The following is a 26,963-nucleotide window of genomic DNA, read 5'->3' as shown; positions in this document are numbered from 1 at the left end:
CCTTTTAGCTCAGTCTCCTGCCCCTCCCTTCCCTGTTTCCATTTATACTCTGTTGCATTAGCAATATCACACACAGCATGACTGACCTGAACTGCTTTATTTGTGAACAGGCTCGTAGATTAGTTGATTCAGGATGCTGCGTGGGGCAAACAGCAGATTTGCTAATGTGGCTGCACTTTTAAAAGAATGCATTAAAGTTTAAAAATAACTGTCAGACTAAATTTAATATCCACCCTCTGCTCGCTTGTCAGGCTATTGCTTGTGTAATCTGCTCAGCCACGGGAAAATTATGTGGGCGACAGGTCACGTGTGCCAGCTTGCGTGGTCCAACACAAGGCAGTATGATTTTGATTGGCCAGTCCAGTGATGTTAGTGCTGAGACATGTTTGAGGATGGCACAAAGATGACTGGGAAAATTACCCAAGGGTTTGATCAGGCTTGCACAGTCACAGCAGTGTGCTCATAATAATAGGACCCCTCAGGTTCAAAAGCTGTGCTGTTCAATCCCCACTGTTAATCTCATTGCTATACATGTTTCTTTCGTAGCATTCTTTTAAGTCAGCTGAATCTAAGCAGCTCTGATTTGTGGGGGTGGGTAGTGACACTATTAGATGTTGTGTTTAGCAGCATGAATTGATGCATGCTGTTCAAATATTTCAGTTGATTCTTTTTTAAACAAAGTAAAGGGGCCAGGAGACGGCGCTTAAAAGCACCGAGCATCTCAATTTAATCTGTGGTGTAGTTCTTTTAAAAATAGAACTTTGTGCATATACGGTGGGATCAATAAAATTACTCTGCTGCTTTGATTCTGATCATCTGCAGTTTCACCAGCTTCTAACAGCTCCAGTGATCTTGACTAGAAAGTACCTTGCAGGGATGCTGTCGGGTTCATGACTGTCAGGGCATGTAATGAGTTTCTTGCTACAATAAGCCTCCCCCCGCCGTCCCCCCCGTCCCACCATGCAATCCAGCGTACCATGCCTTTGTGTCTCTGCTGTACTTATCCTATGGAGGAGATGACATTAGTTGCACTGCAGCAGGTGGAGCTGCTGCAGTGTGTTCAGCTCATCTGACTCTGGCATTCAGACCTCTCTGAGACCCTTTTGCCTTGGACAGATTAAGTCCCTGGCAGAAATGGGCCCCCTTGGAAATGAAGGCAACCAAATAATGGCAGGTTTATTGTGAAATTTTTTTTTTTGGAGGGTGTATCTGTGTCGGAAGGTGGACAAGAGTTGTGTATGTGTGTTTGAGGTTGTGGGGGGGGGGGGACAACCATGGGGAGGAGAGAGAGAGAGAATAAAAAGTACTGAGAGGAATACAAGTCTACCCAAGGAGCTGACAGAAGTGAGCATGCCGGAGATGGAGAGTAGATACTGAAAGAGGCTGTAAGTCGCTGCTTACTGAGCCGTTCAGTCCTTCTGTAATCTGTCACTGATCAGCCTGGAATTAACATGTCTCCTAGCATCAAAAACTTGGATTGTTTCTCTCCAATGCTGTGTCACTGTAAAGTGGCGTGTACCAACAGTACTGTATCACTGATGTTTGGATGTAAGGTGGGTGAAAATGGCATTTTTGCATGTGTATTTTATTTTAAAATGCAATGAGAATCAGTGGTGCATGTGTAAGCTTTTCAGTGTGCACAAACTGATGTCAATATTAGTTCCGTAGACAATGAGCCATCTCTTCTGAATGGTGCTGACACTATATACTGCAATTCAATCAATGGAAAACTGGTGCGTTCGGCTGTTTAGCTCTCGCACCTACAAACTATTGAATGTAAAGTGGGACACACAAAGCTGCTGCTGCTCATCATTGAGAATCTGTTAAAGCAGGCCTTTATCTTGCTGCTTGTTGCTGGTAGAATTTGATGATCTTTTTAATCCAGTGACATGAAATTCAGTTGTCTGAGTATTAGTCTTGTTCACGTTCTCTTCAGGATTTTATTTATGCAACCTTTCTATCAGATGAGGACATGCAATCTTTGACATCTTGTTTTTATGTTCTCTGCTGTTTGGATTTATTAAATAATGCCAAAGGCATTCTGGCGTTCTAAAATGGTTGGGTTTTTCATAATTCCCTTAGGATCTAAAGCAAAACAGTAGCAAATCCTGAGATTATGAATATTTTAGATGCAGTTGCTTTTTTTTTTGCGGCTGTATTTGATCAGCTGAAAATGCTGCAGTTGGAGGCTCCTGAGTTCCGATGTCAGCTAATTAAAAACTGGAAGGCAAGTTTATTCAAACAAGGCAGTGATTAGATTTATTTTCAGTTGTAATCTCACAAGTGCAATAATTACGCATGGCTGAACAACGTAGGCATCCTTTGCCCATTCTCAAAATAATTCATTCTGAATTGCAGACCATTCAATGTCTTAGTTCTGTTACATGATGTTCAAAGAAGTAAAATTAAAATGTTGGCAAAGTTTATTGGTGTGAAATATTCCTTTGTGTTCCAAAGCTACCACTGGTTCCTTCAGACAGGTATGCCTATTAAATCTAATTCCCAGAGCACACGGTCTTTTTTGTGCTTTTTTTTTTAAATACTTGTTGTGCTTAAGATCTTTTATGTCCAACAATCTCCCAAATGAGAGGATATGTTCAAAAGTTGATGCTGCCCTTTTAAAGCAAAAAGTCCCCCCACCACCACCACCACCCCCGGCCTCTGCAGTGGTTTGTGTCCAAGAACTCAATTTCCTGAACAATTGCAGAGGTGGAGAATAACTTTGGTTCAATATGTTCCTTTGTAAATGCGTCGCACAATGCCTGCGACACTTTGGAGCAGGCAAGAATTATAGTTGGATTAAAAGTTTGCTTAATAATATGGCCAGAGGTAGAGGTGCAGCACAGTCTTATAAATAAACTCAGGACTGGTGTATCACCAGTTTCATGTGCTAAGTATATGACCAATTCTCTGAAGCTGCTGGAATTGACTCCAGTATGTTGGATATGCCTAGTACACATTTAATAAGCATAAATCTATACGTTCTGTCTGAATTTTTTGTGCTCTTGTGACATGTGTGAATCAGTACTTTAAGGTAACTGGAATCAGTTTAGCTTTAACAAGATATATTGCAGTTAATGAAACTCCAGTCTGTATGTGATAATTGCTCGATCACTTCAAGTGCCGGTGGTTGAACTGATATTAAATACAACTCACCAGTACTTTCCTTTTGTTGTCAGCATATGTTTCCATGGCTGTTTGTGGCTCATTTAATGAACCAGCAGAGTACTTGATGCATAAGCTGAGAATCAGTATCAATGGCTAATTTGACAATAAGGATCGCACATCTGCACTTGCTGCTTTTTTATCAAAAGGAAGGATTTTAAATTTTATAGCACATTTTACCACCTCGTGGCCATTTAAACACTTTTCAAGTTGGTTGCCGTTGTAGGGAAACACAGTCGCTACTTTGCACACTTGAAGGCCTGACAAAACTATTCTTAGGGGGTGTTTGTTGAAGGACAGGTGGAGTTGGCACCTCCATTTAACATCCCTGAAAGGTGGCACCTCTGACCTCCACAGTGTGCAGAATTAGAAGCCAAGCTTTTTAGTTTTAAATCCCTGGAGAATAGCTTGAATTCATGATCTACCAGGGATGAGGCCTACTTTGTCTCGTGACTCAGTCCATGTGTTCTTCCAGCAGGTCACCAGGTAGCAATCAGGGATATTGTTTTCGTCTCAGCTGATATTTGCTGAAGCTGGTTGGAGTGCCTTTTCCCACTTTGCAGACTCAGTTGATGAGGGGTAACAGGACAGAAAAGAAATGAACTATGGGACCATTTTGGTTCATGTTGCTCATTATTTCACATTGTGATGTTTTGCCTGTCCAGTAAGACCCACAGTGGTAAGGTGTTTTTTCAGGGAAATGCAAATAAAAACCATAGTTTTTAAAAAGGTGATATTTTTACGCTTTCTACTTGCTGTCCTCCATAAAAGCTAGGCGTGAACAAGAGCTGATTAAAATAAAACAAATGCACTTAGTGTTGGCTCACCAATGACTTTGTTTATTTCACCACTTCAGCAGTATTTTGAAGAATGATCATGAATATCCACTAAGATGAGCCAATTTTTGATTTTGAACTTTATTTTGAGGAACACATTCCAGTTGAAAAGGAAGTAAAGCACCGTAGTCCAGTCAGCAATATCAGACTTATTTCATGACAAGCATAACGGGTGTAGACAAATCTGTATGCGACTGCTCTGACAACCTATCTTTACCATCCCTTTTAGGTAGTTAAGGTAAACGGGGCAGTGCAGTGGTTAGCACTGCTGCCTTAGTCTCAGGGACCTGGTTTTGATTCCTGCTTGGGTCACAACCTGTGTTGAGTTTGCACATTGTTTGTGTGTGTGTGTGTGTGTGTGTGTGTGTGTGTGTGTGTGTGTGTGTGTGTGTGTGTGTTTGTGTTTGTGTTTCCTCCCACAGTCCAAAGATGTGCTGGTTAGATGGATTGGCCATGCTAAATTGCCCCTTAGTGCCAGGGAACTAGCCAGGGTAAATGCATAGGTTTTGGGGATGGGGCATGGCTGGTATTGTGGTCAGTCAGATTTGATGGGCTGAATGGCCTCCTGCACTGTAGGATTCTGAGTTGGTGTATTTAGCCTCTTATCAAGAAACCTGCTTGCCTAATGAATTGTTCCCGATTTAAAATATTAAGTTCTGCAGAATCAGTGTAGGTTTTTTCACTCCAAACAATAGTGCTACCATGCTATTTGATCATTTTAGTCACTTTATGCTAATTACTGGCCTTCTGTTTCGTATCTTCCATTAGTTTTGCTGAACTGCTGCCAGCAAGGCAAAACATGACTGAACAAGCTGTACGGCCTTAGTATCTCATTAACTTTGGTAACATCTACAAATCGAATTATCATCATCAAAGTGTGGTTAACTTGAATATAGGTAGAACTTTCCTTTTTATAGTTGTAGCATTTTGATGCTGGCCTTGAACTGGAATATTTTTCTTCCATACTCAGTAAAGCCATTCAAACATAATCACCAGAAGATTAGATTTTAATGAGTTCACTTGTATGTTACTGTGTAGTTTCAGAATTTTTACCAGTCTTTTGTAGTATGCTGTTTCAAGATTCCATCTGCGTATAATTGGATCCATCAGTTTATGATTGATTTTAAACTTGCTTTCACACAATGAAAATTTATGTTATGGGATCTCCCAAGAGTTCCACTGGGAATTGCATTTTGTCATTGCTTCATTATAACTGGAGAAACTAATCTGATTTTAATGTCAGCAACTGCTGCTTTCAGGTTGCCTGGTTAGCACTTGACCCTGCAAGAAATAATTACCCCTCTAGTAAATAGATCAAATTAACACTGCAGTGGTCAATAACTTGTTTCTTTAATGCCTGTGCCATTGGGAATAACTCTTTAATGTAGGTTAATGGAACTGGAGGAATCAGAGTTGTAAATTTATCCTGTAGCCACAGATCTGTGGCATGTATCTCTGAAATGCATTGCTGAACCAACAGATTAAGAGTTAGCATGTATTGACTCTGCATACTTGCATGTGTGTATTAGTGTCACAAATGAGTTTGTGAACCACTAAAATGCAGCATTGCACTGGACTGAAGTTATGTTGCACCTGATTCGTGCCTATGACAAGCTATCTCCTATTGAGACAAGTAGGAAATGTTTGCAATTTCTAAATAACTAATCTGGTTCCTTGTAAGCAGTAAATATTAAGGAGCTCCCCTACAAAATGTCAATCTGCACTGATCTGGTTCTGGAGGTGTTTGGGTTTAAGCCGTTCACTTCCAAGTTTGAGTTTTGTAGCTCATTGATTCATGTGTATTATACACACAATATAGTTCTTCTATTCCTCCAACCCCATGGTGCTGCTTTGGAGCATAGCCCCTGCATTTATATGCTGTGTACCTACAAATGCAGTAATAGATTGATTTCATTTTGCTGAAAAAATTCAATACCCTGCAACTTGAAGTAATTTGGAATCTGTGGGTTCTATATCTGTAATATGCAGTGCAAATATTTCTTTCTTGGAGTTTACCTTAACACTAATTATTTGTCCGGAATGAGCCTACAAGGCCCTCCTGATCTTTCCTTGGAGAGATCTACTCCATTGGTACTCTTTGCAGAGAAATGAAAACCTAACTAATTTCTTTAATCTTAATAGGAAGTATAGACAGTAACATTTAAAAATGGGGTAGAAGTAGGGAATCTAACACGCATCTGAGAACTTAGTGTCTTAGCGTAATGTTTAGAGTAGCAATAAAGAGCATTAATTCATTTTTATAATTATGAGCTTGATAAAAATGTTTTTTGGAGGTATCTGTGAGGTAAAAATGAAGTGAATCATGCGGCTTGTTCTGACAGCCAAATCTAGTTGGTTTGTTTGTTAGGTTAAGGTTGGAGGTGGGGGTGGAAAAGGTTGGACAAACTGTGCCCACATCGGTTTTGTGTGTGTGTGTGTGGGGGAGGGGGGCGCAGAGGTGGGTTGATTGGGATGAAAGTGCAGTATTTTCACATGGAGATAATAGCAGCATTCTGTGTGCTAGCAGTAGATAAACTAACTCTCCAAATTCCTAGAAAAGTGTTGAGAATGAAAGGTTGTAAACAGTTGTGCTTTAAATTATCCATTTAATTCCATGATGAAGAGGTTGGAATTTCAAGGATAGCTAATCAGTGCAGCTACCTGGTTACCAGGCCCATGTGATTCACATTACCATGGCAATATGCTTTTGTGGGGTGGGGGGGGGGTAGATTTCTCAAACATCCCTAAACTCAGACACACTTAGTCTGCCAGGGTTGAGGAGCTGGAAGCAGAAAGTCTCTTGTGGTTCACCACACACAAAATGAAGGTAGAAGCTCATCATCTAATTGAAAAGACTAAATCCATTGAGAGTTGAAACAAAACTGGAAGGTTCACTTAAATTGTGCTAGAGGGAAAACACGTTCACCGTGAAAGTTTATGAAGTCGGATGTTACCGGGCTGAGAAATGAGCAGGACCAAAGTAAACACGTGAGAGTTAAGAATCATTTTGGACTGATTCTGGGAGAATTGATGGTGTATATAAAGAACAGTGTGATGCATATCAGATTTTTTTCAGTTGCATTAAACATTCTGTAAAAGTAAAGGTTGCCTACAAAAAGTGTTTTGTCATTGGTTCTTTTAGTCTGTTACAGTAAAAGTCTTAAAACCCGAAATCTCGTCTTGTCATCTGTTCAGCTATTAAACTGTAGATTAAGTTGCCCACCTTGTAACATTCAAAATGTGTCCATACTTAAAATTTGGATTTGTGGATTGAGATGATGAAAGCAGAATTGAGTCTGCTTGTATGCATGTGCTGATGCTTCAAAATGCTGCACTAGTGTTTCCCATTATCTGTAAAAGCTGTTCAGCTGCATGCAGAATTTTTGGTGGCTCTCTTCCTCCAGTGGGGTTGGATTATAATTACCATTTTAAGAGTGGAATGAAGTCTTCCCCTCTGGGTTTCTGCTTGCTTGGTATGTTTTTTCAAATGGTGCTAATGGTCCTAAAAGAAAGATTTGCATTTATTTTCTGCCTTTTGTGATTACCAGGCCTCAAAGCGCTTTACAGCCAATAAAGTGGTTTTGAACTGAAGTCACCATTGTAGTGAAGTAAAGATTATCACTTATTTTGGCGCTTTTGAATTGTTATGCTTTGTTATGGTCCAGCATTATCATGCTTTTTACTACCTTCAGCCTTGTTTGTCTGTTCTCTTTATTTATCAGGATTTTGTTTTCTCTATCTTTGCTTTGCAGTGCACGCACAATATATTTTTGAAATTATTTGCCCCCCACAACCTGCTTGCAACTTGTGTCCTCCCTTCTCTTGTCCAATCCAGAGAGGCACGGTGGCACAGAAGTTAGCATTGTTGCCTCACAGCACCAAGGACTTGGGTTCAATTCCAGCCTCAGATCACTGTATGTGAGGAGTTTTCACATTGTCCCCATGTCTGTGTGGGTTTTCTTCAGGTGCTCCAGTTTCCTTCCACAGTCCGAAGATGTGCAGCTTAGTGATTTGGCCATGCTAAATTGCCCCTTAGTGTCAGGGGAATTAGCAGTGTAAGTATGTAGGGCTGTGAGGATAAGGCCTGGATGGGATTGTTATAGGTACAGGCTCAATGGGCCAAATGGACTCTGGGATTCTATTCTATGACCTTTGGCCTTTATCACTTTGGTAATGCCAGATGTCCTGCCTTAACTCCCAGAACTGCATCACTTTCCAAATGAATATGAATTTGATTTCTGTGATGTCTTATCACAGCAAGGACTAAAGTGGACTTCGTCTCTGAGTGGATTGTGACCCAAAAAAAAGTCATTAGAGATGTGTGAAGTGTGCCAGAGATTTGATAAAAGGCTTGGAACACACGACTTCTGCTGCCTTGCTGAGAAATGGTATGTAGGGAAAGTGGGAAGTAGCCTGTGCTCAGTCTTGCTCCAGGTTTATGTTCCAATTAACCTTGAACCTTACAGTGCTACTATAACAATGGGTTGGTGCCTGTTGATCTGGTGAGGGCAATGGGGCAAGCACTTTGAAAGGCGTCACTTGCAGCTCAGTGAAATAATACTAGCCAGAGGTACTGATGTAGTTGTTGGCAGGGCATTTGTTGGGCCCATGTCTAGTGTAAAATATAAAATTAATCATTTAACAATATCACTATGAATACACAAGAATTACATAATGGAGGAAGTATGATGCTATTCCCATGCACCTGCTGTCCATGTCCTTCTCTGCGATGGATGGAGGTTGAGAGTTTAATGGTGTCTCTGGGTTCATACTATATGCACATTAGCTGTTTTTCTTTAGATAACAGTAATAAGACTTTAACAGTAATTAATTGGTTGTGAAGTATGCCTCAGGAAATCCTGAGGGTACCAAGGCATTATATAAATGTAAATTCTTTCACTCAATAAGTGAGCTTGGTAGGTGTTCCAAAATTCAGCATATTGCAGTCTGAGTCTCGAAGATATCAGCAGTATCTAATGGGAAGAACTTGTGTTTGTAAAGTGCCATTCATGCCTGCAGGGACAAATTCACTTTGGAAAGTGTCCAGAATGAATTTCCTGAGAAAGTGGCGCGTTTAATCACAGTGTTCAAAAAGGAATTGGATTGCTATGTGAAGAGAGAGAATGTACAAAGTTATGGGGATAAGGCAGGAGAGTGGGACTAGGTAGAATGTGCTTTCAGAGCCAGTGCAGACTTGATGGGCTGAATGACCTCCTGCACTGTAAAGATTGTGAAAGTGTAGTCACTGATGTCTTGTAGGCAATTGGGACACCACAAAGTGCCACAAGCAGCAGAGATAAATTATCAGTTAAATCTGTTTTAATGACATTGGTTGAGTGATGAATATTACTTGGATACTGAGAGCAGTTCAAATCATGCAAAGGGGATTTTTTTATGTCAAACTTGATAGGAAGATGAGACCTGATATGAAGGGAATCTTCAATAATGCCAACCTTTTTTACTGCAATGAATCATGTGCGCAACTCCTGAAGTGGGGTCTGAATGCTCAACCATCTGACTTGGGGATAAGTGTACTCACTGATGTTGTTAATTAATTGCAGCATCTGTGATCCACGTGCCAGTTTAAGTCTTGGTACAGTCCTTTGATGCTATAGGGAAGACACTTTGGCTCTTCCCATGTAGAACCATAGAATTGTTACAGTAGCAAAGGAGGCAGTTTGCCCCACCAAATCTGCATCTATGCTGACCCCAGCCTGAAACCCTACACACCTTCCCCACTAATTCCCCTAACTTACACATTTTGGGACATAAAAAGGCAATTTAGCATGGCCAATCTGCCTAATCCAAATCTTTGTGCTGTGGGAGGAAACTGGAGCAAACCCAAACAGATGGGGAGAACATGCAAATTCCATGCAGTCATCCAAGGCTGAAATTGAACCCAGGTCCCTGGTGCTGAGTAGCAGCACTGCTAATCACTGTGCAACTATGCCACCTGCAATGCTGCTTCAATGACTGCAAAGTTGCATTGCAAGTTGAGGTTGCACTGTTTAAAAAGTGTCCAAACAGCCTTTCCTCATGGCTTAGAACTTGGCATGCAATGGAACTGCCTTTTACTGGCATCTGCCTGAAATGCAGAAACAAGTTGTTAGGCAGGGAAAATTAAGGGAAGTAGATCCTGATCTATCAACCTGAGAACCCTGGCAAGGGAGTCTGCCGTCTTGTGGATGCATCTTTGTCAGAGCCCCTTGCGCAATAAATGAGCATTGGACCTGGATGGCTGGCATGTCAGCAACTCGCATAGATCCTGTATCACGCAGAAGACAGATGTAAGATATACAGTCGACAGGGGTCAAATCTTGGGTGCTAATTGGAATATGGAGTAAATAATTTGCTGTCCAGGTTAAGCGGCCACTGTATCTGTGTCGCAGGGCAGACAGCAGTGGTGAATTGTGCCTTAGTTTTTTTTGGTGAGTTGTGCTGCATGAGATATTTCAAGGTGCTTCTGATGGCTGAATAGCCAGCCTAGCTCACTCTGTATTGGGACATGGATTTAATCTGAGGCAAGTGAATTTCTATAACTCTGCTCCAGGTGCCCATGCAAGCCATTGATCCACTTTGTTCAAGATTTCTGGATGATTTAATTCCAGTCATGCTCCTGTGTAGACTTTGAAATGGTTCAGCCTTGGCTTTTCCAGCATGTCCCCCAAATTCTCAGGTGTTAAATGAGGTCTGCTTCAAGTAGAAAGGATGCCCTAAAATGAAAGGATGTATTCCACGTCAGGCAGACAGCCAGGCAAGCCCATTTTATGTGGTGTTCCCAGCTTAATTTGGGATGGTTAACTTAAGGTGTCCGACTTTCAGGTACTTTGGCAAGAAATGAGAAATGTTCATTTATGTTGCTTTTTCCAGTCTACAAATGGATTTTTATTTCAGAAAGAAGCAGAAATGATTGTATGTTAGCAATTTTTAATTTTCTCTTCACTCCCTTCCTCAGTCAGTTTTGTTCCTCATTTTAATATGTTCACCTGTAATTAATTGAAAGATTTTGCCTTTGAAAAATGAAAGTATCAATTTTTGCATTATGAAGTTTCTTCAATATTTGCCTCTTTGGAGCAGGCTGTCACTGGAGTTTGAGTGAAGCTTACAATTACTGCACCATTAAGGCCAAGGAAATATCCAATATAAGTATATCCAATGTAACTTCCTATAATTAGGATATATTTTCCTATACATATTCCATAGTGTTAATCTGCTAGGGAAGGAATAATAAAAGGACACAAGTCATCCATCATTTTGAAGAAAATTAGTTTTCAATGACTGCTCATGTCCAGTAATGGATAAGTGAGCATGGAGATTTGTTTCGTACTGCTGCGTATATTAGTGTTGAACTATTGGTTACCATGAGGATGTCCATTATGGCAAACAAGACTGAAGATTTAAAATTGCTAGGTTTCATGATGAATGGTTACTCTCCCCACAATATCAGGGTATAGTTAATTTTAGATTCTGATTGATGGTTGGGAATGTTGCAAAATTTAGTGTTTTTAGTTGAAGTGACCTTGTATGTTTTGCCCCATTGCTTGCCATGTACTTCCACATCCCATTGGGACAGCATGATGCACAGTGGTTGGCACTGCTGCCTCACTGCCCCAGGGATCCGGGTTCAATTCCCAGCTTGGGTCACAGTCTGTATAGAGTTTACATGTTCTCCCTGTGTCTGAATGGATTTCCTCTGGGCGCTCCGGTTTCCTCCTATGTTCTGAAAGACGTGCTGGTTAGGTGCATTGACCCGAACAGGCGCCAGACTGTGGCAAGTAGAGGAATTTCGCAATAACTTCATTGCAATGTAAGTGTAAGTCTTGTGATTAATAAACTCTACTTTATTCAACTGTAAAATATCATTGATTCATTATGCAGGGTGATGAGTAGATAGTGCTTTAAAAGGCGCTAATTTGGAGAGGCTCCTGAACTGAGACACCAAACTGTGTAGTTTTCTCTCTCCAAACCATACCCTGAAATGCCCTACAGCCTGTGTTAATGCAGTTGAATGCGCAGCCCTGATGTTTGCCCGGAAGATGAAAATTATGAAGACGCTTTGATAAGGAGAAAATAAAGTTTGAAAGATTTTTTCAGGTCTGAGTTGAGGAAGTGACTGATGATGAATGGGGGCTCTACAGTGGATATGGTGTACATGGACTTCCAGAAAACCTCTGACCGAGCGCCACACTGGAGACTGCTTAAAAAAAGGAAAGAATGAACTTGTGTTTGTGTTGTGCTTTTTGCAATATCAGATCATCCCAAATTGCATGACAGTCAATGGGGTTCTTAAGTTCAGCCATTGTTCCGATGTAAGAATTGCAGCAACCAACATTGTGCATGGCAAGCTCCCACAACACCAATGAAAAATGGCATTTCTGGTGAAAAATTGAGCCTATGACCGAGGATAACTCGTCTACTCAGCAATAATATCACGGGATGTTGTATGTCAAGCTGAGAGCAGATGGAGCCTTGGTTTAACATCTCGTGCAGGAGCAATGTGCTCTCTCTGTACGGGATTTCTACTAGATCTAGGATTCCCTCCTGGATTTTTGTGCCAGAATTAGACTTGAATCCATAACTTCTGACTGAGGTGGAACTGCTGCCAACTTAACCATTCCTTGCAGACGGTTGAATCAAGTGGCATGGAGTTAGCAGAAGAATAGCAAATTAGGTGAAAAGCTGATTAGAAGTGGAAGATCACAGTCCCAGTTAAAAACCGCTTCTCAGCATGGAAGGAACTGGTAGCGTGACCCAAAGGGATTTATTCTGGCACGGTTTCTATTCAAGATGCACATCAATGGTTTGGATGTGAAGAGTGGAGTTCACATTTACAATTTAGTTTGAAATAGGAGGCCTAGTAAATAATTGAGGGCTAACAAAAGCGGTATGGGAAATTGAGTGGGTGGAAGGGTAAAGCCTGACAAATGGAATTATTTAATGTACTGAAATGGGCCTACATTTGTCTTGTCAGTCTTTTACTTATTTATCGAAGTTTGTATATTCTGCTTCTTGTGTCTTGCCACACGTTGTTATTTGGCAACCTATAAACAATTCCCACCAATATTTGATGCCCCTTGCTGTTTCTTAGCAGTTTCCAAACTGATTCTATCTTTTGATTTGACCCAAGGTCCTTTTTCACTAATGTACTGATCTCGTCCTTTTTTAACAACACTCCTTTTTGCCTGTCCTAAATACCCTTGCATGTTCAGTCCCCAGCCCTGATCATCCTGCAGCCACGTCGCTGTAATGGCAAGTAGTTATTGCCAGTTTATTCTATTTGTGTTATCAATCCATATACCTTGTTGCCAATGATGTGTTCAGAAAGCAAGCCCTTCATTTTTTGTGTTTGACCCCATTTTTATAAAATTTATAAGTTTATTTATTAGTGTCACAAGTAGGCTTACATTAACACTGCAATGAAGTTATTGTGAAAACCTAGTAGCTGCACTCTGGTGCCTGTTCGGGTACATGAAGGGAGAATTTAGCATGGCCAATGCACCTAACCACATCTTTCGGACTGTGGAAGGAAACCGGAACACCCAGAGGAGACCCATCCATGCACAAGGAGAACATGCAGATTCCGCACAGACAGTGACCCAAGCCAGGCATCAAACCCGGGTCCCTAGCGCCGAGAGGCAGCAAGGCTAACCACTGTGCCACCTCTTTGTCTTTGTTTCCTCTGCCTTCCAGTTTCATTAACTATTTATCTTCCATTACTGTCTTTGTTTCTCTCCTATCTAAATTTCCCCTCTGGTTCCCATCCTCTAGCCAGCTGGTTTAAAGCCTCCCCAACAACTCGAGGAAATCTGTGTGGATATCACCTGTGGAGAGAGAACAGAGCTAACATTTCCAGACTGGATGAATCTTCGTCAGTCATCCAGACTCAAAACATTGGCCCTGTTCTTTCCCAATAAATGCTGTCAGACCTGCTGAGATTTTCCAGCAATTTCTGTTTTTGTTTCAGATTCCAGCATTCACAGTAATTTGCTTTTCTATCTGAGAGGTTAAAGTTTCAAAATTTATTAGTGTCGCAAGTAGGCTTACATTAATACTGCGCTGAAGTTGCTGTGAAAATCCCCGAGTCGCCACATTCCGGCGTCTGTTCAGGTACACTGAAGGAGAATTTAGCATGGCCAGTGCACCTACCCAGCAGGAAACTCACGCAAACACAGAATGTGCAGACTCCGCACGGATAGTAATCCAAGCTGGGAATCAAACCCAGGTCCCTGGCATTGCGAGACAGCAGTGCTAACCACTGTGTGCCACCCAGTAGTGTTCTCAGTCTTGCGAAGATGTTGTCCCATATTCTCGGAAATCATGCCAGTGCCTCAAATCCGAAGCTATCCCTCCTGCAACATCTCTCCAGCTGCATGTTTATTTTCTCAATTGTCCTGTTTCTGTACTCACCTGCACGTGGCATTGGAGGCAGTAGTGCTAACCACTGTGCTGCTCACCTGAGAGCAACTGTTCCTCACAGCAGTGCAGCATTGAGTAATTCTGAAATTTAATGCTTTTGATCTGATATACCTCTAAGATTACCCCTATGCTCCAAAGAAAAATGTTCTAGCCTGTCAAATCTCTCCCTATAACTCAGTCCCTTGAGTCCTGACAACATCCTTGTAAATCTCTTCTGCAATTTCTCCAGTTTAATAACAGCTTTCCTATAAGCAAGATGACCAAAACCAAAAACAATACTCCATGTGTGGCCCCACCAACACCCTGTACTTCCCAACTTCTATACTCAATATCCTGGCTAATGAAAGCCAGCATGCCAACAGCTGCCTTCACTGCCCATCTACCTGTGACTCCACCTTTAGAAAACTCTGCAGCTGAACTCCAAAGTCCCTTTGTCCCATGATACTCCCCAAGGTCCTACCATTCACTGTGAAAGTCCTATTTTGGTTTGATTTTACAAAGTGCACCACTTCAAACTTAATCTGTATTGAACTGCATTTTCCATCTTTTGGCCCACTTCTCCAGCTGATCAAGATCCTGCTGCAATTTTTAATAAGTCTTCACTATCTACACAGAGAAGATGTTGGAGAAACAAACATTGTATGAAAAGGAGAGCTTTCATTGTCAGCCTGACAAGTCAAAGTAATTGTCCAAGGCCATCAGAACCAACTGAGAATGTCCATGATACAGGGCAATTAGCATCCAACTGAGGATAGAGAGCAAGCCCTGACTCATCTTGCAAACTAGTGCAAGTCAGTGTTCTCAGCAAACAATCGGCTGAAGTCAAAAGTGCTGCTTGCACTTACAGGACAAAGCTGGAAGTTGCAACATGATGTGCTTGTTTGGTCAATACACACCATAATTCCAAACATTGGGAAAGAGGAAAGACTGCAATCTTCCACACTGTAATATGTTTACAACATAAAAATAGGTATAACATGTTAATGGTTTTTGTATGGAAGATTTATTTTGATAGAATTAGTGTATTTGGCCAGAGTTTTACTGCTTGGGAAGATGTAATAGCCAAAAATCACAGCTTGGGAAAACCCGAAAATGTGATCTGTCATCTGATAACTTTGATTGTAATCCAATGTGTGCTGCTCAGATCCCTGATAAAACAGGAACAAGTTCTATTAAGATTAAAACATAAACTACTTGCATCAGAGAAACTTTAGTATTGGCTTTACAGCAGTTATGATATGTATGAAGAATCAACCACATTGGTTTGGAATATTTTTACTTTTGCTTTGTTATCTTTACTGCTACACATCTTGTCCTTTGCTTTCTATCATGCTGCGCATCTATCTTTATGGGTATCATTTGACAATCTCACCTTTCACCAAGACCTTTGTCAATGAGTGTCTGATAATCACTGTACCCTGCCTGTGTAATAACATACTTTATTCCACTGATGAATAACTTAAAGTACAGCAAGGGATCAGGCCCTTTGCCCTTCCAAGCCCCTGCTGATCATGATATCCTAACTAAACTAAAAAACCTTTTGCCCTTACTCCATCCAAATCCCTCTATTCCCTTTCCATTCATGTACCCATCTCGATGCCTTTTAAATGTTACTTATGTGCCTCCTTCACCACCACCTGTGGCAGCGCGTTCCAGGCTCCCACCACCCTCTGCGTGAAAATTTTCCACTGCATATCTCCCTTGTACTTCCCCCTCTCACCTCGAACCTGTGCCCCCCTTGTAATTGACACTTCTACCCTGGGAAAATGCCTCTGATTATGCCCCTCATAATTTTGTAGACCTCTGCACTCTCTTGAACTTGAATCATCTTTGCGCACTCGCCAAAGCTCCCACGTCTTTCTGGAAGTGTGGTGACCAGAACTGCACATAATATTCCAAATGCAGCCTAACCAAGGTTTTATATAGCTACAACACAATTTCCCAACTCTTGTACTCACTGCCCTGGCTGATGAAGGCGAGCATGTCATATGCTGCCTTAGTAATCTTGGCCACCTGTATCACAAATGTCACACTAAGCTTTTGGAAACATAGAATGTAGAAAACTACAGCACAAACAGGCCCTTCGGCCCACAAGTTGCGCTGATCATATCCCTACCTACTAAGCCTACCTATAAACCCTCAATTCCATTAAATCCCATGTACTCATCCAGAAGTCTCTTAAAAGACCCCAACGAGTTAGCGTCCACCACCACCGACAGCAGCCAATTCCACTCACCCAACACCCTCTGAGTGAAAAACTTACCCCTGACATCTCCTCTGTACCTACTCCTCAGCACCTTAAACCTGTGTCCTCTTGTCGTGACCATTTCAGCCTTGGGAAACATAGTAGATAGAAGCAGGAGGAGGCCATGTGGCCCTTTGAGCCTGCTTCACCATTCATTATGATCATGGCTGATCATCCAACTCAATAGCCTAATCCTGCTTTCTCCCCATAACCTTTGATTCCATTCACCCCTACCTGCCCCTTGACCAGAACCAGAAACTGACTAGCCAAGTGAAGACTGTGGCTACAAGAGCAGATCAGAGGCTAGGAGTCCTATGATGATTAGCTCAACTCCTGACTCCCAGAGTCCAGCTACCATCTACAAGAATGGAGGAGTACCCTCCACTTGGATGAGTGGAACTCCAAAAACACTCAGGAAGCTTAATGCCGTCCAAGATGCCTGCCTGCTTGATTGGCACCTGGTCCACCAACCAACCCCTCCCCCAATTATTGCACAGGGGCAGCAATGTGTACCATCTACAAGATGCACTTCAGGAACTTAGCATGGCTCAGCAGACAGCTCCTTCTAAGCCCATGATCACTACTATCTAGAAGGACAAAGGAAGCAGGTATACAGGAACACCACCACCTGGAAGCTCCGCTCCAACTCGCTTACCATCTTGACATAGAAATACATTGCTGTTCCTGATCAAAAATCTGGAACTCCCTTCCTAACACGGGGTGTACCACATGGATTGCAACAGCTCAGGAAGGCAGCACACCACCATCTTACCTGAGGGCAATTCAGGATGGGTAATGGGTGCTAGTCTAACTCACAAAACCCACATTCATGAATGAATAAAATTCATACACAATTTAAAAGGTGAACTACCATCTATATCCATTTCCAAATTAAACCACGCAAAAAATTTTGAATTTTTAAATCTGAGAGCTGATGTAGGATTAAGAGGCCAAGATGCACTAGGCTCCCCAACATTGTTTTTGCAGTGTCAACCATTATGCTGTTACTAAATTGAGATATTTCGTTGTCTTCATGATGTTGTGACAAGGAACTCCCAGCCACTTTCTGGATGTAATAACTGAACAATGGGTTAAACTAAACAAAAATCAAAGGATGTTCACTGAAATATAATTGCTTCAGCATTTTGGTTTCAAAGGACAGTTCAAATAGCGAGGTGCTTTGGAATAAGTTGTGATTTGATTGTTTTGTTTGTATTGTGCTGCAGAAGGTAAATCATTATTTTGGGAGATGTGGTGACATGAGTACAGTGTTGCATTTCCTGATGATATAGTGACCTCACTTTGTGTGAAGTTTTGTGTTTAACCCCAGGCATTTGGCAGGAAGGAAGTGACTATAATTGATGCCAAAGAGCAAAGAATTGCAGATTTTGGATGTGGCATTGTTCAACACTTTCTGGCCTTAATCATTTGTGAAATATGACTTTCTATGTGCTGTTTTTGTTTTCAAATGTAGTAGACTTTTGCTGCTGATCTCTTGTCCTGTTGTTCTTGTGCAGTGCCGTTGCACTAATTGAAAGTGGAGAAAATTAATAGAGTTGGAGGTCTGTATACAGGTTTGCTTAAATCTACAGTAAGCAGACTTATGTATGTGAGAAGTAAGCTGAGTTATTGCTGTGTCAAAGATCTGTTGTAAAAGCTTGAGAAATTTAGTTGTTTTTTTTTTGGGGGGGAGCGTCTAATGAATAAAGGAAGTTCATCAAACAGTTGGATTCCCAGTAGGGTCACAATTGTCAAAGTAGACATGTTTATGCCTCTGAAGTGCCTTGATACTGCATTTTAAAAATATATAAAAATGCAAGTAGTTGCATGGCTTACCAACTACTCTTTTTTTTGTGTGTCAAGTACCTACAGTGCAGTAGAAATAAAATGAGCAATATTTGCTACTGTTTTTCGGCATTTATTATGAAGGGAAGCATATTCAGGTTTGTTGTATGTGCTGTTTTGCTGTTTCATTTTATTGGTTATTCTGTGATCAGTGTCATCTCAAAGCTACAGAATTGAACCCTTCCAAGTGGCTTAGGTTTGTGTGTCTAAGGTGAGGGATGTTTGAAATAGTATCCACTCTTTGAACCCAGGGCCAGTGCATCCTTGGTACAAATTAGTTTCACTTTGGAATGTTCTTTAGAATTAACTTGGAATTGCTCCAAGGTGTGCCTTCCCTATGCTTCAGTTCCCCAATTCTAGCTAACCTTGGCATTAGTGGTAACGTTTCATATATAATTGTAGAATGTTTTGCATTGTAAATAAACATCCATTCTCAGACGGAGTGATGTTATCTAGTTAATCTTCTATTACAGGCAGAATAAGACAGAAACAAAACTTTCATCTTATTGGTATGTGCTGGATTTAAGTCCGGTACCCTGTGTGAACTGTTGCTACTACAATGTCCTCTCCTGTCCTTGCCCCGTCCAGTTTCCTCCCGTAAATGTTTGTATATCTCCTTCAATTGGAAAAGTTCCCTTTTCCTTTGACTATTAGATCCTTTCTAATAAAGGGTTATTTCTCTTGTATCATTGTCCTTGAGTTATCTTTAACCTGCTGTGTCTCCTATTGACAGCCTAAAAACTTTCAGGTGTGATTTTTTAAAAAAAAAAATGCTGACCTTGCAATTGATTTGCTGTAAAAGCAATCAAAGATGGGATTAGTACTACTGTGTCAGGGACCTGGGTTCAATTAAGGCCTTGGGTGACTGTGTGGAGTTTGCATATTCTCCCTTTGTTTCTGTGGGTTTCCTCTAGGTGCTCTGGTTTCCTCCAGGTGCCCTGGTTTCCTTCCACAGCCCAAAGATGTGTGGGTTTGGTGGATTGGCCATGCTAAATTGTCCTAAGACATTGAGTAGCCATGGTTAGTGCATAGGGTTACATGGGGAGCAGCGGTGGGCCTGGATGAGAGATACTGTCAGAGTTAGTGAAGGCTTGGGCTGAATGGCTTCCTCCTGCACTGCAGGGATTCTAAGGGGATTCCATATGTTATAATACTTTCAAAATAGTTTTGGTCCATGTGTCATTAATCAGTCCTATTTTGAAATTCATACCGAACTTATATGTACTTGCACCTATATTGATCACTGTAGAGGAATTGCATTTCCTGACTTCAATAATGTTACCCTCATTTAAGTGCGCTTTGTAAAACTATTTGGTATAAAATGGAAAACCTATTCCCTAAGACAGATACCTTTCTGTTCCTGTTGCACCTGAGAGCACTCTAGGCCAGAACAATGCCTGGTTGGGGTTGGTGGTTTGATTTTGATTTGATTTACTATTGTCACATGTATTAGTATATAGTGAAAATTATTGTTTCTTGTGCACTATAGAAATAAAGCACACTGTACTTGGAGAAAGAGTGCAGAACGTAGTGTTACACCCATAGCTATGGTGTAGAGAAAGATCAACTTAATACAAGGTAGGTCTATTCAAAAGTCTGGCAGCAGGGAAAAGCTGTTCTTGAGACGGAGGAGTTGGGAGCATGGTGGTGTAATCTAACTTGTCCACCTTCAAAAATGGCAACTTTGGCAGGGGTTACTGCATATACATCATACATGAATATATGAAGTGGCAAGATAAAAAGCTGAGTCTGTTATGTTCTGTACTTGGTTACTGAGTGATGGTTGTTAAGAATTATGAAGCTACGGTTATACCTGTTGTGAATATACTAGTTTGTATGTGTCGCCATTTACCATACGTTTTTGATTAATCAGCACTACCCAGAAACAAATCCTCTCAAACTGTTAAGATTTTTGCTGTTCTAGAATGTAAAATGGTGGCCTTGTGGTTGCAATAGAGAATTTGTTTACCCTCAAGTCAGTGATCTGAATTTTTATGCTTTCAACTTAGAATAATGTCAAAAATTGGACTGGTTTTTATGGCCCCCTTCCCTCCCTTTCCCTCCCTTTCCCTTTCCCTTCCCCTTCTGGGGCAGGAAGTCCTGAATTGAGAGCTGTCCGCCAATCAAATGGCTGACGCATGTCTAATCCCAGCAGCACCACAAGGGGTTGTGGCCACTATTGGGACTGCAGCCAATCTCAAAGAAGGCGTGCTGCAATGAAGCCCTGACTTTGAGGTTAATCCATCATCTCACTGTCAGGCAAACCCTGGTGAGGAGGGAAAGGGGGTAGATGGGTGACCCTTGACCACTGAAATGTGCCAGACTGGTTAGCGTGGGTCCCTCCTGCTGCAGAGAAAATCTCTCTGGTGGGAAAAGATGGCTCAGTTGATCTCGCTCTTCATCTCCTCCCAGGCCAGCCCTCTCTGCCACTGGTAAAATAGTGCCTGGGCGGTGGGTAGTCTCCAGGATCATGCCCCAATTTTATAGTTCCCATGGGAGCCTGTAAAATCCAGCCTTGCTTGGTGTTAAATGCATAAATTATTCCAGATTCCATGGGAATAACTGAGCTTAATTAAAAGATTAAAATAACATCACTCTGAAAATTAGATACTTTAATCTGATCAGAAATTTCATTAACCTCTCATTTACTAGCAAACAGGTACTTGTTTTCACAAAGTTGCACTGAATGTTGAATTGAACAGAATTTGATTGCGGTAATGAAAATTCTTTGATCATGGGAATGATTTACAAATTGGGAAGCTGCTTTCATGATGTTTGGAAATTTGTTTAGTTTATTTAAAGTTCTTTGTGTTTGTTAATGTCCCACTTTCCTCCTCTTTTCTTGCAGAAGTATCGTTACCAAGATGACGATGCATCTCCACAAGAACACAGCTCTCCGCAGATTAGCAATGAGGTGAAAGGTCCAGAGCTTGTCCATGTATCAGAGAAGAACCTGTCTCAGATTGAGAATATACATGGTTTTGTATCTCAGTCACATATCTCCCCAATGAAGGTAAGAGGCTTCGAGTTCTTTAAACCAGCAATTTGGCAATTGTTGACATTTAACTAATATTTAACTAACCAGACTAACGCTTTTTGACTTTTCTGCAGTAAAATGTGTATTTTTTTGGTGTAAAATGATATATTTTAATGAGCCACTGAAGTATATTTATCTTAAGTACAGGCGATTTATGGTGTTAGGTCACCACCTCCCCTAATACTGTGAACTTCTCAAACTCAAGTTTTTAAAAACTGATGCATGTTGTAACATTGAAAATATTGGCATTTAGCAGACTTGAGGGTTCTGCAGTGTTCATCTTGCTATGGTGGCAAAGTGGTTTTTCAGAGCAGGTCGTTCTGCTTGAGGCAAGATGACAGGCAGCATCTTTGCAACAGATGCGAAAGTGGGGCATTGTCCTCAATCCGTGCACTAAACCACATTTCAAACTAGGGTGAGAGTTGCTTGTTTGCTATTGTAAAGGCAACTTTTTCCTTTTTTTGGATCAATATTGCACAAAATTTTAAAATAAAGTCTTGATCTGAGCATGACCACATTGTGGCAGGAATTTAATTGGATCTTGATATTTTGCAATGTTGGTTGCAGTCATCAAGAGGAGTCAAGTAATTTCTTTCAATTTATATCAGGTCTAAGATCAAGGTGTAATGCCCCTTCTTATCTTGGATCTAGTACGTCTCTTTTGTGGGGATTGCAAATTGGATTCAGTGTGAATTTGAATTGATTTTTGGACAAGCAAGGAGATGGATTAGAGGCTTCACCGATCCACTCTGCACATTGGCTTATATCCAGTTGTGTGGTTAAAAATGGAATCTGTCGAGTGTTGCAAAAATAAGTAGCTTCAAAAGTTTTATTTAAGGCAGAGTTGGAAGAATTCCGTTGAAACTTGGTTTATAATTTGGTGCCTCTGTATTACAAGTTGATCAAAAAGTGAAGCACCGGCCAGTTTATAAACCTCTGGTTATGAAGCTTTGACTTAGAGTTTGTGATTTACAAATCAACTCAAAACCAAGTTAGAATCCTCAATTGAATCAAGCTACAGTTGCATTACTCTGCTTGCCTCTTCAAAGCAGTGGTGCAGTTACTTTTATGAATCTACTTTTCTAGCATCTGTTTGGCAGCCCTTTGAGTCTTTAGATGTTAATACTACATGGGATGTCTGCTCAAAGCATCACAAACTCCCAAGATGTTATCTTTGAACATCTTAGTAGCTTATTTGGTGAAGCTTTTAGTCATTCTGTCTTGGAGATCAAGGACTTGAAAGCTCGTCAGGTGTGCTATTCACGATGTATATTTTGTTTTTCCTCTTACCCCAATGTTCCTGTAAATATGCATGACTTATAGCATTATTTATATGCTAATAATTTGTTACCTCGCTGCCCTTTCCAAATGGTTAAGCTCTGCCTGAGAGCTACAGCCCACCTGTTTCTCATCTCCAGACCCTGAAGTATCTGATATGACTATTGGACGTTTAGTTCATAATTTACAAATAAGGGCCTGATATTCAGATTTATCATTGTTGCATCTTCTTCAGAATCTGGTTACAGAGACAGATATTGATACTGGTACACTTGTAACAATGCAGGTCAATTTTTTTAGGTTTTGTCCATTTACAAATAAATGTAATCGCTGCACAAGCAGTAGTTGAGGGATGTGCGTAGCTTTTCCATTCTCAATTCCAGTTATGGACAAAGCTAACGGCCACCATCATGTCAAATTGCAATTGCATTATGTTGCTTTTGAAGATCTTTGACTAGCTGTGCTTGTATGTGAGGGTCTCATTTATTGATTATAATATTTCAATAAAACTAAATCAAAAGCAGAAAGATCAGTCTCTGAACTTCAGTCTATTGGTCTTAAATCAATTAAAGTTATAATTGTAAAAATTATCTAGCACATGCTTTGTGAATGAAGTGTTGTATTCAAAGCAGTGTTTAATATAAAGACTTCCAATGCAACACAAACCCTTAGCCTTGTACATTGAGCCCTTGCATGATAAGCATGTGTCTGCGTGGATTTCCTGAGTGCTCCGATTTCCTACTGCAGTCCAAAAATGTGCATTGCTTGATTGGCAATGCTAAATTGCACCTTAGTGTCCCTGGATGTGTAGGTTAGAGGGATTAGCAGGTTAAACGTGTGGGATTGTGGGGATGGAGGCTGGGTGGGATTATTGTTGGTGCAGACTCGATGGGCCAAATGGTGGCCGCCTGCACCGTCGGGTTTCTGTGATCCTATGATGGTGCAGCAACCAGCATTGCTTTGCTTTAATTAGAATATGGTTCATTTCCTCAGTTTCTAATTTGCTTGTTTTTTTGTTCCTACCGTTGTTGGGGAGGGAGGAGAGAACAAGCCATTTCCATTGAAGAATGGAAGAGCTTGTAATTTGCTATGGTCATGCAAACAGATCTATGCTTTGCAAAAATCACATTGGAAGCAAATTTGTGCAATATGCTGAATGCTTCAGTTACTGCAACTGTTGATACATTCGCTTAGGGAATACGGACTTGTCGATAATTCATGTGCTGTTAGGAATTCGGTTCCATCCTATAAATTTTGCACTGTGAATTTAATCATTGTTACAGAATAAAAGAGAACTACTGAAATCGATGTTGTCTTCCCTATGTCTGTAATTAGTAAGCTTTTGAAAGGATGATGTGGGGTGATTTGAATAATTTTGCCTAGGTTTAAATAGAGGATAGTTTACTCATACGCTTGCTCTGCAATCGAACATTACAGCCCTCCCTCTCTCTGTCTCAAGGGAAGTGCCACTGAAGAAAGTAGTTCACCTTTGCAAGTTGTAAACGAAAGAAATAGCCCATAATTCACGTGATTGTGCTGTTCTAGGAAACATGTATTGTAGGCTTGATGGAAAAGATGCCTTTATGCCTGAAATGCAGCTAATGCAAATTCAACAGCTGGAGTCGATCACTTTAAAAGTCAGTTCCAAAAGATTCCATGTGTGGTAAGGCTAATATTTTAGAAGTTATGAATGAAATGCCTTTACTGGGTACAACTCCCATAAGTACTAAATTTAATTTAGTAGTAGCATTTTTAACTTGAAGATCCACCGTGATGCCAAAAATTTTATTTAGCACCTTTAACACAAACCTTGCAAGGTGCTTCAGGGGGAATTGTAAAGCCAAATATGACACAAGCCACATATGGAAGTATTAAGTCAGATGACCAAAAGCTTGGTAGAAGAGTAGGGTTTAACATATGTCTTAAAAGAGAAAGGCAAGGTAGAGAAGTGTCAGGAGGTTATTCTAGGGCTTAGAGCCTATGGTGACTGCGCCTTGCATTACAAAAGTGAAATGATTAAAATTGGTGACGCTGAAGAGGCTGGAATTAAAGGCGTATACGTACCTGAGAGTTGTGGGGCTGGTAATGAGATAGAAAAGGATGAAGCCATGGAGGACTGGCTTCCAGTCGAGGCTTTTTTTTTTATTTTCACCCCTGGTTCCAACATAGGTCGTTGAGTTTAGAGACGGGTGGAACTTGGTGTGAATTAAAATTGACTGTTGTGTTATGCCTGTAAAGCTAATTGGGCAGCAGACTCTTTTTTAATAAGGAAGAAAGCAACACGATAGCCACTGTACCCTCTCAAAATGGATGCCAGAAAGACTTATTTGTGATTTGTGGATAGATAATATATCTGGGAAGTTAGTTCAGTGCCAGTGGGTTTTGCAGGTGCAAGTTATCTGACCCTCACCATTTCAATGGAGGAAATTCAAAAGACATTGGCTGCCAGAGTTGTTGCACCAATGAAGATGGTGTGTCAAATGAAACCTTTTAATGAGCTAAACGTAACTGGTATGGTGGCGATGTCAGTTTTCCCCACTGTCATGTATCAATCACATCAGCTCAAACCCATTATTTAGTGGATTGAAGCGAGTGAAGGGGCAGTCAATATTTATTATTTTGTAAAGGGAACCAGCAAAGTAGCCTTGGGCAAGCGACACAGAAGGATCGCACCTGGTGAAGAAAAGAACGCAGCCTCCGTAAGACAGTGATCTTGGGCAGTGAATGGGGCTAATTAGTTTTTGCCTGCAAGATTATATTTCTTCTCAACAGAAACTTGGCTGCAATTTTGAATGAAGAACCCAGTAGCTTCCAATCTCTGTGTTTCTTAAGAATTAAGAGAGTGACCTTCAGACCTGTAATGCTTTTCATCTTGGAGTTACCTAAAAATGCATTTATTTTATATTGTACTGTTATAAGTGCAAGTTTCACCTCCAGAACTCACCTGTTACTTGGGTGTTGTGTAAATAAGTGTTTATCTTTTTCTTTGGTTTTAAACTTACCAGAGAGTCTGTTTGTGCCTATTCTTCATGGTAATTTGTGATCCTTGGGTAGAATATCAGTGTAGAGGTACATTCTGGGAAAGCAGCTTGGTACATGCGCAATATCGTAGACTTTAAATTTCTCAGTCAGGTCTTAAATGTAGCTGGAACTTAAAATTTTGTATTTGAAGGGAACTGTAAGACATAAGCTAAGCTCTAGCTACCTGCTAGGTGAATGTAAATGATCTCCTGACATTTCAAAGAAAAACAGGGGAGCTGTGCTGGCCAGGACTCATCCCTGCACCAATATTACAAAAAAATTATCTGGTCGTCATCACATTGCGCGATCTTGCTGTGTAATTGGTTCTAAAACTCTTGGCGATGCCAGGTGATCATGAAAGGTGCCAAATGAATGAAGCCTCTTTGTTCTCAGCTGGTCTTGTCTTTGTATTTCAGTGATCTGGTGTGACATTGAGTTATGTTTCCTATGTCTAATTTGCCCTGTGTGTGATTAAATTGGTGCTGTTAGCTGTCACTTGCTTCAACAGCAGACTGTATTGTGCCACCATGTTGTTGTTACAGCAACCGCTTAGTCTTGTTGCTTGTGGATGACGCAAACAAATGTTTGCACTAACCATACAGAATTATTTGTCATGCTGTCCTAGAATGGATTAGCAGGAGCAGAATATTCCTAGTCAACTTCTGATTCATCAAACACCACGCATATGTTAGGTATTGATAAATGGGTTCACCATTTTGATATTCTAAACTTCTCAAAGTGAAAGGGTCAATATTCGTGTGTGTTGTCTCAAATAATTGTCTCTGGTTTATCAGTGATTCTTTGAAAAGGCAAATCAGCCTTCAGCAGATTAGTTTTCACTCAGTTGAAATATCCCTCTTGAATTAGCATAATTAGCTCTCTCTTTGAACATTGTAAATTGTGCTCAACAGTGTGAAATCCAGTATCCTGTCGCAGCTAACAAATTATGCCTGGAGCATTGTTTACAAAAAGCTTTGAAATAGTAAAATGGCTGGCGTAACAGTTTAAAAAAATCAAATTTCAGAAATGTCTTTTGTCATCTCAACAATTGTCTTTAGAATTGGTGTAGCCATTCCAGCTAATCAACTAAATTACCATGTCAGTTGTATATATAAACTTG

The 26,963-nt window shown here is 40.7% G+C and overlaps 1 protein-coding gene across 19 annotated transcripts in view; it reads left to right on the top strand.

Moving 5' to 3' along the window:
• The window catches only part of LOC145341066 (disks large homolog 1), a 353,734-nt gene that overhangs the window by 95,566 nt on the left and 231,205 nt on the right, over positions 1–26,963 (top strand). For 17 of the 19 annotated variants that reach the window (XM_080185853.1, XM_080185852.1, XM_080185851.1 and 14 more), the window contains one exon: positions 21,356–21,520. In XM_080185853.1, the coding sequence (XP_080041979.1) occupies positions 21,356–21,520 (165 nt within the window). Of the gene's footprint in view, positions 1–1,436; positions 1,554–21,355; positions 21,521–26,963 lie in introns of those variants that run through there. The other 2 variants (XM_080185862.1, XM_080185855.1) reach the window with 1 other exon arrangement.

This window comes from Carcharhinus amblyrhynchos, chromosome 3 (genome assembly GCF_965287045.1).
Source record: "Carcharhinus amblyrhynchos chromosome 3, sCarAmb.v2.hapA, whole genome shotgun sequence".
Classification (NCBI taxonomy): Eukaryota; Metazoa; Chordata; class Chondrichthyes; order Carcharhiniformes; family Carcharhinidae; genus Carcharhinus; species Carcharhinus amblyrhynchos.
The sequence above is the reverse complement of the archived record's forward strand: the minus strand, read 5'-3'. Positions and strand labels throughout refer to the sequence as shown.